Source organism: Trichosurus vulpecula, chromosome 9, assembly GCF_011100635.1.
Source record: "Trichosurus vulpecula isolate mTriVul1 chromosome 9, mTriVul1.pri, whole genome shotgun sequence".
Classification (NCBI taxonomy): Eukaryota; Metazoa; Chordata; class Mammalia; order Diprotodontia; family Phalangeridae; genus Trichosurus; species Trichosurus vulpecula.
The window spans coordinates 207,380,145-207,393,096 of NC_050581.1; the positions used below are offsets into that span (position 1 = coordinate 207,380,145).

The 12,952-nt window shown below is 47.3% G+C and overlaps 1 protein-coding gene across 1 annotated transcript in view; it reads right to left on the reverse strand.

The window, feature by feature from the left end:
* The window catches only part of CALCR (calcitonin receptor), a 65,853-nt gene that overhangs the window by 11,276 nt on the left and 41,625 nt on the right, over positions 1-12,952 (reverse strand). The window contains exons 7-10 of the mRNA XM_036738794.1: positions 6,653-6,806; positions 5,026-5,086; positions 4,873-4,939; positions 939-1,157 (exon numbers count right to left, since the gene is read on the reverse strand). Coding sequence (XP_036594689.1) covers positions 939-1,157; positions 4,873-4,939; positions 5,026-5,086; positions 6,653-6,806 — 501 coding nt within the window. The remainder of the gene's footprint in view (positions 1-938; positions 1,158-4,872; positions 4,940-5,025; positions 5,087-6,652; positions 6,807-12,952) is intronic.

Sequence of the window (12,952 nt, forward strand, 5' to 3'; positions counted from 1 at the left end):
AAGCTGTTGGAGGTCATGGGTTTCCTTTCAGGGAGGGCTTCAAGCAAAGATTGGATAACCATTTGTTGGGTACATTGTGTGTGTGTGTATGATTGTGAGTATGTAAGAATGTGTGTGAGTGTGAGACGTGTGTGTGTGTGTGTGTGTGTGTCTGTGTCTGTGTCTGTGTCTGTGTCTGTGTATGTTCTTGCTCAGCCTGTGCTGGCACCAGATCACCTCCCAAGCTCAGGCCACCTCTCAGATTCTGTGATTTGGGACCAGTCTCTAAGGGGCTGCTTTCAGGCAGGGTTCAAAGCTGAATTACTGGAGATTTGGTGACTTGTCCACAGTCACAAAGCTTGGATGGAGCAATAAGGAAGTCGATGCTTGGCAGACTTTAAAGTAAGTGTAAATGCACGACTGGCCTCCTCCTCCTCTTCCTCCTCACTAATTACTCTTGACCTGCCTTTTCAGCATTGGGCATCTATTCTGAGTCTAGAGCTCTTTTCTCTGTACTGCTCGGCCACTCAAGCTCTACCATTTCCTGAACGTTGCAACTTGTTATGGGCTGAGCACGTGTTCTCCCCCTGACCACTGATGTAAATAGCCCCAGCCGTGATGATGGCAGGACATGCCAGAGCTTCTCTGGCAAACAGAAAAGTAATTACTGAGCCCTCCCAGGAGGTATTCTAAAATGCCCTGCATTCATTTCATTTCATCAATTCGGAAACAACCAATTAAATCTCCCACCCTCCCCCTCCAACTTAATAGTCTTTGCCGCCTAATGAAATGTTATTGCCTGGAGTGGCTGATGTTGGCAGGCTACATGCTCTCACTTGTAGCACGCTGGGAGGATTGGGGAGGGCTTGGAGTGTGAGTCCTCAGTCTCGGGGGAAGCCCCAATGTGCAGCAGAGGTTTCTGGAGACCAAAGCCGGGGCGCACGAGCACGTGTCCCTACCTGGTAGTGCATGAGCACATGCATCACATAATCGTACACTTCTCCGGCCAGCTTGCTCTCAGGCCGCCAGGGGATCACGACGAACTGGATGCCCAGCAGGGGCACGAGGATCAGCGTGGCTCGCACAGCCTTCATGTACATGTTGGACTCTGCCCGGTGGGTGTCTCGGAGCTTGGTCACCAGCACTCGAACGATGTTGAGGAGAAAGAAGAAATTCACCTGGAAGATGTGGTCCTGGGATCAGCGGTTGCCAATGGGCCAATGAGTGCCCCTCCCTTCCCCACTTGACCCACTGCCTGGAGCCCCTAGGGACTGAGAGGAATCAGCGAATTCGACCTCAGGCCCTTCCTGCCTATGCCACTTAACCTCTAAACCAGAGAGGTCAGCGGTTAGAGCAGTGGAAGGAGAGTATTCCAGACCTGGGGGACGGCCAGAGAGAAGGCCCAGGGCCCAGAGATGGAAGGTCTTGGAGGCCCAGCCCAGAGGCCAGTGCCATTGGGTCAAAGAGTATGTGGTGAGGAGTAAGGAGTAAGAGGAATGGACAGGGAGGAGGGGGCTGGGTTATGAGGGCTTTGAAGGCCAGACAGAGCATTTTGTATTGGATCCTGGAGGTGATAGGGAGCCCCTGGAGTTTACTGAGTGTGTGTGTGTGTGTGTGTGTGTGTGTGTGTGTGTGATGTGATCAGACCTGGGCTTTAGGAAAAGTCACTTTAGTGGCTGGATGGCAGATGGATTGGAGGGGGGACACTTGAGGAAGGCAGGCTCCCCTCCCCCAGCAGGCAATAGTCCAGGTGTGAGGTGATGGGAGCCTGCCTTGGTGGGGGGGGGCAGTGTCAGAGGGAGAAGGGGCTTACTAGAGAGGTGTTGCAGAAATCAAGTCAACAGGCCTTGACAACAGCTTGGGTATGGGGGCGGGGAATGAATGAGAGGACTGTGGTTCCTTCTATAGTAATTGGAAAGGAAGGAGCAGGGAGCATTTAGGGGGAAAGATAAGTTCCACTTTGGATATATCGAGTATAAGATGTCCATTGAACATCCAGTTCAAAATGTCTGAAAGGCAGAGAGATTGGGGAAGAAAAGGCAGATGTGAGAATCCTTGGCATAGAGATGGTCATTAAATCCATGGGGGCTGATGAGCTCATGCAGTGAAGCATTGTAGTGGGAGAAGAGCCCTGAGGGGCACCTATGATTAGAAGGTGTGATCTGGAGGAGGATCCAGCCCAAGAGAAAGAGAAGGAGCTGTCAGGGAGGAGGAGAACCAGGAGAGAGAGAGAGGGGTGCCCCAAAAATCCAGAGAGGGGAGAGTATTATGGAGGAAACAGTGTCCAAGGCTGCAGAGAGGCAGAGAATGGGGACTGAGAAAAGGCCATTGGGTTTGGTAATTAAGGGATTACTGGTCACTTTGGAGAGGGCAGTTTGGGTGGGAGGATGAGGTCAGAAGCTAGATTGTAAGGGGCTAAGAAGAGGGTGGGAGGAGAGAAAGGGGAGGCTGGTGGGCCACCAGCTAACAAGTCCCCAGAGTGCACATCCCAAACAAAGACCAGTTCTACCCTGTCTCTTATTGAGCGTCTAAGCACAGGAGTGCGGGGGAGCCCTCTGGGAGAGTCAAGGAAGGAGTCATAGGCAGATCCCAAGACCTTGTGCTCAGACCTAGGGATGTGCCCAACAGTCATGAATGGACAAAGCTGTGGTCAGCAAACTGCCTTCAGTGCCTAACATCCTTCTAGCCAGGTGCTTATCTCCTCTGTGGAGGAGCCTTCCCTCCCACCGTGGGCACAGGCCCTAGATTCCCTGCTAGGTCTCAGATGGCCACCGGCTAACCTTGGGGAGATAAGCTGTCCTCACCATTGACCCCCCCGCTGTCACCCTGAAGGGTGATGACCTGACATTGCGATCACGTGGTTCTCTTTCCTGCTAGGTCATCGACACAATGTTTATCTGGGACCAGGGTATTTCCGAAGGGAGTTTGTCCTCAAGAACTCTTTTGGGTTTGGGGGCCTCATAAATGCCAGTTGGGTTGGAGTGAATGGAGCCAGTCAGTAGTGGCCACAGAGAGCCGCCCTGTCTGCTGGGATGCTCTCCTGCCAGGAGCCCGAAGGACTATGCCCCAGGTTCTTGTGATGGTCCTGACACAGAGGGCCCTGCAGGGTGGCCTCTCCTCCTGAAGCGCTTGGGAGGTGGGGGTGTCAGACCCACCGAGAGCCTCAGCTTCTCCTCCTGTGCCAGCCTCCAGCCAAAGTGGAGTCTGGAGGACCTGCGCTCATATCTGGCCTTGGACATGTAATGATAACAATCGAGTGCATTTCTACAGCACTTTAAGATTTGCATTTTGTGCATCTTATCTCACTGGATCCTCATAACAACCTTGGGAGGGAGGGGCTCTTCTTATACCCTTTTCATGGAGTCAGAACAGGGTCACCCAACTAGGAAGCATCTGAGGCTGGATTTGAACTTGGATCTTCCTGACTCCAGGCCTGGTGCTCTATTCACTGCTGCTGACCCCACCCCCAAAATACACCTTGGGCACATCCTTTCCCCCTCTCAGCTTCCATTTCTCTATCTGTAAAGGGAGGACAATAGCTCCTACCTGATGCACAAAGGCTGGTGGACTGACCACTTTGGGGCTGGGGTGCTTGCCGCTTCGCTGCAGGGGGCCCCAGGGCCTGTGGATAAAGTAGCCCAATGGCCCTAGCCAGGCTGGAGCTGGGAGCCCTGGCCTCAGACCTGCACCCTGGCCCTCCCCTCCCATCTCTCCCTGCAGGCCCCACCCCAGAAAGGCTCATCAAGGGGAAAGGAATGGGCATCTCCATAGCCCTACTATGTGCCAGGGGCTTTACCAACGTTATCTCATTTGAACCATCTGGCCCAGGCTTGGGCTCCTTCCAGTGAATCTCTGGTGTCTCCCCTTCTCCAGACTGAATGACAGGGTTGGACCCCTGGGGCTCACACTTTCCCATGGAGAGGTATGGAAAGACTAGTCATCTTAGCAAAACCCACTCCTCCTCCAAGCTGGGGTTCACCACCACTTCTCTGCGAGCCTCTCTCTCCTGAGATCCTTGTGTGCCATTGGGACCTGCCCTGGTTTGCCTTGCTTCACAGTCAAGGCCAAGTCTAGACACTGTGTTGGTAAGCAAAATGGGCTCCTTAGCACTTAGTTCAACAAGTGCCCTTGAATAGTTTGGCTTTTGTTCCCTTCGAGTAATTCATTGAGCCTTACTAGGTGCTAAGCCCCAGGCCCAAACCCCTATTAGGTATAAAACCTTAGTGGGTGTGGATTGGCAACTAAGGTGGGGCCCAAGGTGGGGCTAACTCCAGGGAGGGCCTAGTTTACATGTCTGGGGGAGCAGAGGCTCTTAGACCATGTGGGTTTGTCGGCCTCTTTGTGATGATTCTAGGTCACGTGGGTGAGTCGCATGTGTGACTCACCCCTGACGCTGAAAAAGATATAAAAACCAGGGGTTGGCTTTCTCTTCCTTGGAGCTCTTTGCTGCAGCAGTGGTGGTGTTCTGAGCTCCCGGGCTGAACCTAGATGTTGGTAACCATGAATTGTATTGGGCCTGTCTGTGGATGTTTGTGATTTGTTTGTATTTTGCTCTGAAGTTCAGTGTGCTGGTCTCTTCCCCTGAACTAAGTGAATGAAATTTGTGGGCTGAATTAAAGTAAGCTTGCCAACCCCTTTACCTTGCTTTCCTTATTAAGGCAGATCAAAAGAACCTGTGCTGTCGGCAGCTTTCTGGGTGCTGGCGGTGGGTGGATCTTACACCCCCACAGAAGCTGCTAGCCGGATTGTGGAAACAGACACTCCTAGGGGACATGCCTGGGGAAGGGGAGCCTCCAGCTGGTTCCACCAGCCAGGAATCATCTACTGGCTGGAAGGGACTTTTTGTGTTATACTAATTAGCCCCACTAGTGAATGTAGCCATGCTGGACTCACCAACAGTGCTGCCATGATGGGCGCGTGTATGATGTACAGCAGGTGGGTATCCACACTCATCCAGCAACTGCCAAGGAAGCACAAAGTCAGTCCAGGTTTCTGGGATGGGAGGAGGTCACGGTGAACAAAGGTCAAGGTCAACGGGACTCTTACTTGTCATTGAAGAACTTGGTTCTGGAGACAGCGTGAATGCAGGCTGGTATTAGTGGGAAACCTGGAAAAGAAGAGGGCCCCAAGGTAGCAGCAGTTGTTTGCTATTCCCTTGCCTGAAAGAAGGCCCTTCTGCACTCATGGGGGTTCAAGGATGGGCCCTCATCATCCATGGACATGTGGGGATTCAAAGACTGTCACTACACTGTGCGGGCCCTCACCATCCATGCACATGTTAAGGACACTTGTTGTAATGTGTGGGTCCTCATCATCCATGCACATGTGGTGTGAGCATTCCCTTCCTAATAATACCTCTTTAGTAGAATGTAAGCCCATGGAAAGTTGCCATTAGAAGCCTCCGCGTCTAGTACAGATCGTGGATTTAATCAGTCTATCCACAAGCACTTATTAAATGCCTGTTTTGTATGAGGTAAGGACTAGCCACTAGACATAAGACAAATGGGAACACTTACTGCCCTCAGAGAATTTCTGTTCTGGCAGAGGAGACAATGTGGCAGTGTGGAGTAGTGGATAGAACACCAGGCTTTCAGTCAGGAAAACTTTAGTTTGAATTTGGCCACAGACTCTTCCTAGCTGTGTGACCCTGGGCAAGTCACCTAAGCTCTGTTGGCCCCAATTTCCTCATCTATAAAGTGAGACTAGTAGTTATTATTAGTTATTACATATGTACATTAGGACCTCCCAGATAAGGAAACACCCATTAAGGTGGGTTGGTGCCTTCGATGAAACTTACGGTCTTAGAGAGCTGCCTGGGGCACCAAGAGGTTAAGTGACTTGTTCAGGGTCACACAGTCAGTATGTGTCAGAGGCAAGACATGGCCCCAGGACTTTCTGTCTTTAAGTCTAGCCCTCTGTCCACTTCTTCCCCCTCCTCCCTATCCTCCATCTTCCCCTCCTCCCCTCCTCCTCTCCCTCATCTTCTTCCTCCCTTCCTCCTTCTCCTCTTCCTCTCCCTCCTCCTCCCCTCTCCTTCTCCCCCTCCTCATCCTCCATCCTTCTCTTCTCTCTCCATATCTCCATTTTTCTCTAATATTTTTTTCTTCCCTCTCTGTTTCCCTTCCTCTTTTTCTCTGTCTGTCTGTCTGTCATTCTCCTTCCCTATCCTTCCAAAATAACAACAAAGTAATTTTGAGGGGAGGGAAGGAGCATCTAGAGGGACCCTAACAGGTAGGACTTCAGCTGAGTTCTGAAGGAGAGAGCAAAGGAATGCCTTCCACCGAGATGGAAAGTATCTCAGAGGTCGTTTATTTCTACAGCGCCTTGTTTGACAGGCTTGTAGAGATTAAATCACATGGAGAGTAGAAGGCAGAGCTAGGATTTGAACCCAGGCACTTGGACTCCAAATTCAGAGTTTGTTCCCAGTCCCATGCTGCTTCTCATTAGCTGAGGATATTAGGTAAAAAGAATTTCCATGGCGGAATTTGGCTATGGTCTCCTACAACATGTTTAAGAGAGGGAGTACATTTTCTGTCTGTTTGCTGCTTTGAATGTGTGTCCTTGGAAGCATCAGCCTCCCAAGTGAAGTCCCCACTGTGCTCATCTCTGTGTACTTGCCCAGGCCTCAGGAGGCTGCTCTATCGGAAGACCCAGGGGAGGTGGCCATACATACCCCAGCCCAGAAGGTAGTACCAGTGTAACCTGTGCTCCTCAGCAAACACAGCCACCACGATGAGAGTGTGCAGGTAGATCCCCTCACACAGCATCCAGAAGTAATTGCAGCCCATCATATATTGATGAAAGAACTGTAAGACCTTACAACTCACCTACAGGGGCAGGAAAAGGAGAACATTCAGCTGGAGACCCAGCAAAGGCTGCTCTACAGGCGCCCTGCCCCTGGGCACCTGTCCTTGCCCACCGAAGGTTGATCCCTTAGCCTCTTCCTCTCTCTGCATCCCTGATGGTCCATGCAAGCAGAGCAGCCACTAAGGGCCTAGAACATGGAACAAGTCTGGGAGAAGCAGAGGTCCTACATCATTCAGGTCCAGATGTCAAAACTGGAAAGCCTGCCTACTGCACAGAGGGGCCACAGACTCCCGGTAGACTGTATGAGCTACAGGATGCTCTTCCTGCTTATTTGGGTTAGTGACAAAGGTGCATTCTTTCCCAGATCCTTGTTCCTTTGAATGGTGCTCCTGCAGTAGAGTGAGATGCCATGATGCTTCCTGCTTTTTGGGCCAGGGAATCAAGCACTTTGGCTACTTTACCCTGCCTTCACTGATACCTTTGTGGGCCTTCTCCTTGGCATCTCCAGAACTGAAACCAAAATGCACAGACAAAAGGGCTTATCACCTCCCAAAACATAAAATTGTGATCCTCCTGAGTGAAAAGAAGAAATGGAGCAGACCCGAGGGTACTTAAGTAACGACATCATAAAAATAAATGAGTTAAGGAACAAATCATAGAAACAACGAATTATTATTATCTTAAAGAGGATGAGAGCAATGAGATAACAGACCAAAATTTGTGGAATGCAGCCAAAGCAATTCTTGGAGGAAATGATATATTTTTGAATACATATGAACAAATGGGTGGGGGGAGAATCTAATCAATTTAACGGGCAATTTAATAAACGAATTAATGAACTTGTCCCCTTCCAGATGACTGTGCCCTAGGACCTACTCTCCCTATAGGTGAGTCCTTGGCTGAGATCATCATTTCCTGAGGAGCCTTAGTCTTGCTGCTCACTTCACTCCTAGCTCACCTTGCTGTGCAGACTCCCCTGCTTCTTCACTACATACCTTGAATCCTGGCACTAGTGCCCTTCACTCTCCTCTACTCCCTTACAGCTCTCCTTTGTGTTTTGCCTTTCCACATGTGACCTCCTTGAGAGCAGAGGATGTCTTGTATCCTTAATTCTTAGTATAGTGCCTGGCACACAGTAAACACTTAATAAATGTATAAATGTTCTCTCCTCTCCTCTCCTCCCCTCCCCTCCCCTCCCTTCCCCTCTCCTTCCCTCCCCTCCCTTCTCCTCTCCTCCCCTCCCCTCCCCTCCTTCCCTCCCCTCCCCTACCTTCTCCTCTCCTCTCCTCTCCTCTCCTCTCCTCTCCTCTCCTCTCCTCTCCTCTCCTCTCCTCTCCTCCCCTCCCTTCCCCTCCCTTCCCCCCCCTCCCCCTCCCCTCCCCACTCCCCTCCCCCCTCCCCTCCTTCCCTCCCCTTCCCTACCTCTCCTCTCCTCTCCTCTCCTCTCCTCTCCTCTCCTCTCCTCTCCTCCCCTCCCCTCCCTTCCCTTCCCCCCCTTTCCCCTCCCCTCCCCCCTCCCCTCCCCTACCTTCTCCTCTCCTCTCCTCTCCTCCCCTCCTTCCCTCCCCTCCCCTACCTTCTCCTCTCCTCTCCTCTCCTCTCCTCTCCTCCCCTCCCTTCCCCTCCCTTCCCCCCCCTTTCCCCTTCCCTCACCCCTCCCCTCCTCCCTCCCCTCCCCCCCCTCCTTCCCCTCTCCTCCCCTCTCCTCTCTCCTCTCTTCAGAAATCAAAGGAGGGATAAAAAAATTGAAAACAAAAACTACTGGCCTGATAAGATAAATAGCTGTTTGTTTTTAAGGACCTATAAAATAAGCAAACATTTAGCTAATTTGATAAAAAGAGGATCAATTTCTCAATAATGAGAAAGCCATCCTCACAGCAAATAAAGAGGAACTGGAGAAAATTATTAGACATGACTATGACAATTATGTTAAACCATAATACATCTTAAAACCTAAATGAAATACATAAATATTTGGGGAAAAAAGCCAGAATTATACTCATGTTTCCCTCCAAATACATCCCTTCTCTAGACTTCCCCATTTCTGTTTGCAGTACCTCCATTCTTCCTATAAACCAGGTCTCAGCCTTGAATCTTCTCTCTCCCTCAATCCCTATATCTTCCCAGCTGCCAAGTCTTGTTAGTCCTATGTCCACCATGTTTGCTCATCTTTACCCCCTTCTTTCCCTTCATCCCACTTTTCCCATCATTCGTGTCTTCATTGGACTATTTTGGTGCCTTCTAAGTCATCTTCAATGCATCCAGTCTTCCCTTCACGCAGATGCTGAACTGATAGGACTAAAACAGAGACCTGACTCTGCTCAAAATTCTTCAGTGGCCCCAGGATGATCTATAAATGTGCTGTCTGACGTTTAATGCCCTTCACAGTCTCATTCCCACTTGCCCTTCTAGTCTCATTTCATACAGCTTCCCTTCCCACACTGGGAAGTCCAACTGGTCTGCTGGTTCGTGGTCCTCTGTAATATCAATTAAGTTGGGACTTCTTTACTGTTTTAGAATGATAAATTAATTAAGTGTCTTTGATTGAGCCTTACTAGGTTCAAAGCCCCAGGCCCAAACTGCTAATTACTAGGTGCTAAGCCTATGTGGGGGTGAAGCCCTCAGGGTCCTAAGGGGAGTTGCTAAGACCTGAGACAATAGTAGGAGCCTAAGTTCTGGTCGCTCAGATGACGTTTGATGACCGCTAAAGAGTGTATAAAAAGAGAGAACAGAGTTATTTGCTTTCTGAGCCACAGGAGGAGGGCCAGCATCGTTATGAGCTTTCAGGCTCCTGAACTCAAATGTTGATGGCTTCTTGGTAACTATGAATTGAATTTGGTGTGTTTCTAATGTATCTTCATAATTTGTTTGTATTTGCTCTGAAGTTCAGGGTGCTGGTTTTTTCCCCTGAACTAAGTGAATGATATTTGTATGTTGGATTGAAATAAGATTGTTAACCCCTTAACGTTGCTTTCCTTAGTAAAGCAGATAAAAAGAACCTGTGCTGGCAGCGTTCTTGTTGTTGGGCTTGTGTTGGTCTTTCACCCCAATAGCAGCTGCTAGCCGAATTGTTGCAACATCCTCCTTCATGCCTGGAACACAGCCCTGACTCATTTTTGGCTTACTGAACCTCACCAGCTCAGGGACCAGATCTGTATGGGGCCTTTCTTTCTCCTGTTAGTAGTGTTCTTGCCCTCATGTGAATACTTTGTATTACTTGGTGTGTACTTTGTATGTCTCAGTGGTATCCTACAAGCAGAGTGAATATTCCCTGGGGGCAGGGACTTTTTTGTCTTTGTACCTTAAATACACCAGGTGCCATTAAGCTAATAATGTTTATTGAATGAAATAAAAAAGTACAAACCTCAAATTAGCAAAAAGAGAGAAAAGAATCTAAATGATCACATTTCAGAAAAAGAAATCAAGGAAGTTATAAATGAATTCCCCAAAATAAAAATCTCGTGGTCCAGATGCATCTACAAGTTAATTCAATTAAACACTTAAAGAGCAACTAATCCCCGTGTAACATAAGCTGCTCACAGAAATAGAGAAAGAAACACTTCATTAAACTCCTTTTCTGAGACAAATATGATCCTGATGCACAAACTTGGTAGTGATAGAACAGAGAAAGAAATCTTTATACTAATATTACTAATGAATATGGATACTAAAGTAGTAAATAAGTCATTAGCAAAAGGATATGGCTACATATTAAAAATGTTCATTATAAACACATTACATTTGTAATTAAGTCATCAAGAACGCCCAATGGTGATTGTGGAACAGAAGAGTGCCCCCTGCGAGTGTCGTTGATGAGAGAGACCGTTTTGAATCCGAGATTACTACGTGTACAACCTCAAGAAGTTCAATCAACTTCACCAGGCCTCAGTTTTATTGTTCGTAAAGTGTGGAGTTTACATCGGATAAGTCCTAATGTTCCTTCTAGTTATAAATGTTTGAAAGGCTTAAAAAAGCAATACAATACTTAGTCATATCACTGACAAAAACAAAAATTGTGCAACTACACCAATAGATAAAGAAAAAAGTTGGCGACAGTCAGTACTCATCGATGTCAAATCCAGTCCACCCTCTGCTCAGCTGCCAAAGTGATCTTTCTAAAGCGCAGATCTGAACATGTCACTAAGCTCCTCAAAACCTCCACTGGCTCCCTAGTATCACCGGGACCTAGTAGAGGCTCCTCTGTCTGGCTTTTAAAGCCCTCACAAGCTGGCTTCTTTTCCTCTTTCCAGTTTTCTTATATTTTATTCCCCTGCACACCCCTGTACGTGACGTTCTGTCTCCTAACTGCCTGCTTTTTCTCTGGCTGTCTCCCATGGTTGGAACGCTTTCCCTTCTTGCTTCTGCCTTTGAGCTTCCCTGAATTACTTCCAAGACTAGGTCAGATCTCATCTTCTTCAGGAAGCCTTTCTCACCCCCTGTACCCCCCAGGTACCTTCCCTGTGAAATAACACGCTATTCACTACCATAGTTGTCTCCCCCGTCACACTGTGCGCTTTAGTATTTCCATGAAGGAATTTCTTTCTGGCATTTCTTGGGAAATTTATATGTTTTTCTAACTCCCAAATCCCACTGAAAAAAAAAGTCTGGAAATTGGATAACTCTCCTGTGAGAATTGAAGGTTAGCAATAAACATTGCTGGTTTGAAGGAATCCACTGACTTTAAGTCAAAAGCAAAAACAGGAAATGGTGATATGCAGAGGATTCATAAAATCCAGCATTCATATCTCCCAGCAAAGTGAATGGCACTACACAGGATCTCATGTTAAAATGGCTAACTTAAGGACTTATTTTGCTTCTAAAACTTATTTCTTGGAACACTATTCATAGTATTTGTTTACTTATTAACATTTATTTTGTTTGCAAGAACCACTCACCAACAGAGAGGGCTGCAAACATGCTTATTCTACCCAGTAATCGTTGCTGGAGTATTCTACCATTTGATTATTTGTTATAGGCTACAATTCTTTGTAAATATGACTAAACTTAATATTTCTTATTAAATACTGTTTGGAGATCCATAACAATGAGTAAAGAGTATGAAGAATGGTGGAAAATAAAGGAAATCAGTCAGCTCATTGCCAGATATGTTTTAAATCATTGTCATAATATAGTGACTCATAATAAAAAGCCATGCATTTATTATTAGATATTTTCAGAAACTCTCTGAAATTTTTATTATAACCCTACCATGGAAAAATGATTCATTATTTGTTATTATGGTCACTCATTATTATTTTAAAACATGTAAATAAAATAACAAAAAATATAATTTTGGGAACGCCCAGGAATTCTGATTTCTCGCTCTCAAATCCTGAAGATTAATTTCTGTTGAGAACTGGAAATGCTAGAGATCTCCTTGGGGGGCAGGGAGCATTTCTGGGGTTCTTTTTGTAGTCTTTGTATTTATTACAATGTTTTCGCCATAGAAAGTGCTTAATAAATGGTTATGGACTAACTGAAAAAAAAGGAGTAAAGGACCTTTAATATGGTCAAGAGCATTTATCTAAAACTAAGGGCAGGCATTGTTTGCAATGGAGAACCAGGAGGAACCTCTCAATAAGGTCAGGATGAAGCAAAAAAAATCAATGTTCTCCATTCTTTTGAAACATAGTAATAGCAAGGCTGTCTAGACTAATAAGACAAGCAAAAGAAACGAAGGCATAAGGGTTGGCTTAGAAGAAGCAAAGTTTTCTATGTATTTGCAGAAGGCGTAGTGAAAGATTCACTCTGAGAATTCTAGAGAATCACTAACCCCACCCCCTCCTGAGACCAGGAATAGCTTCAGTAAAGTCCCAGGATACAAAAGAACTCTACAACATAACCAGTTTTCTGTACATTGCAAACAGAGAAAGGCTAGAAGGGGAATTTCCCTTTAAATCAACAAAATTCATCAAACATCTGACAATAACCTATTAAGACAGAAGAGACTGATGTCATTCTGCTCCAGGATGCTCTCCAAACTCTCTCTACTATTGCCCCAACTTGGTGCTGGCTGCCCTTGCTCCCTGCCCCTCCCCACACCTCCTTCCCTCCCCTTTTAGGTGTCATCTTTCCTCACTAGAATATCAGCTCTTGGAGAGCAGGGGCTGTCTTTCTTTCTGCTTGTATTTGCATCCCCAGTGCTTGGCACAGTGCCAGGCACATA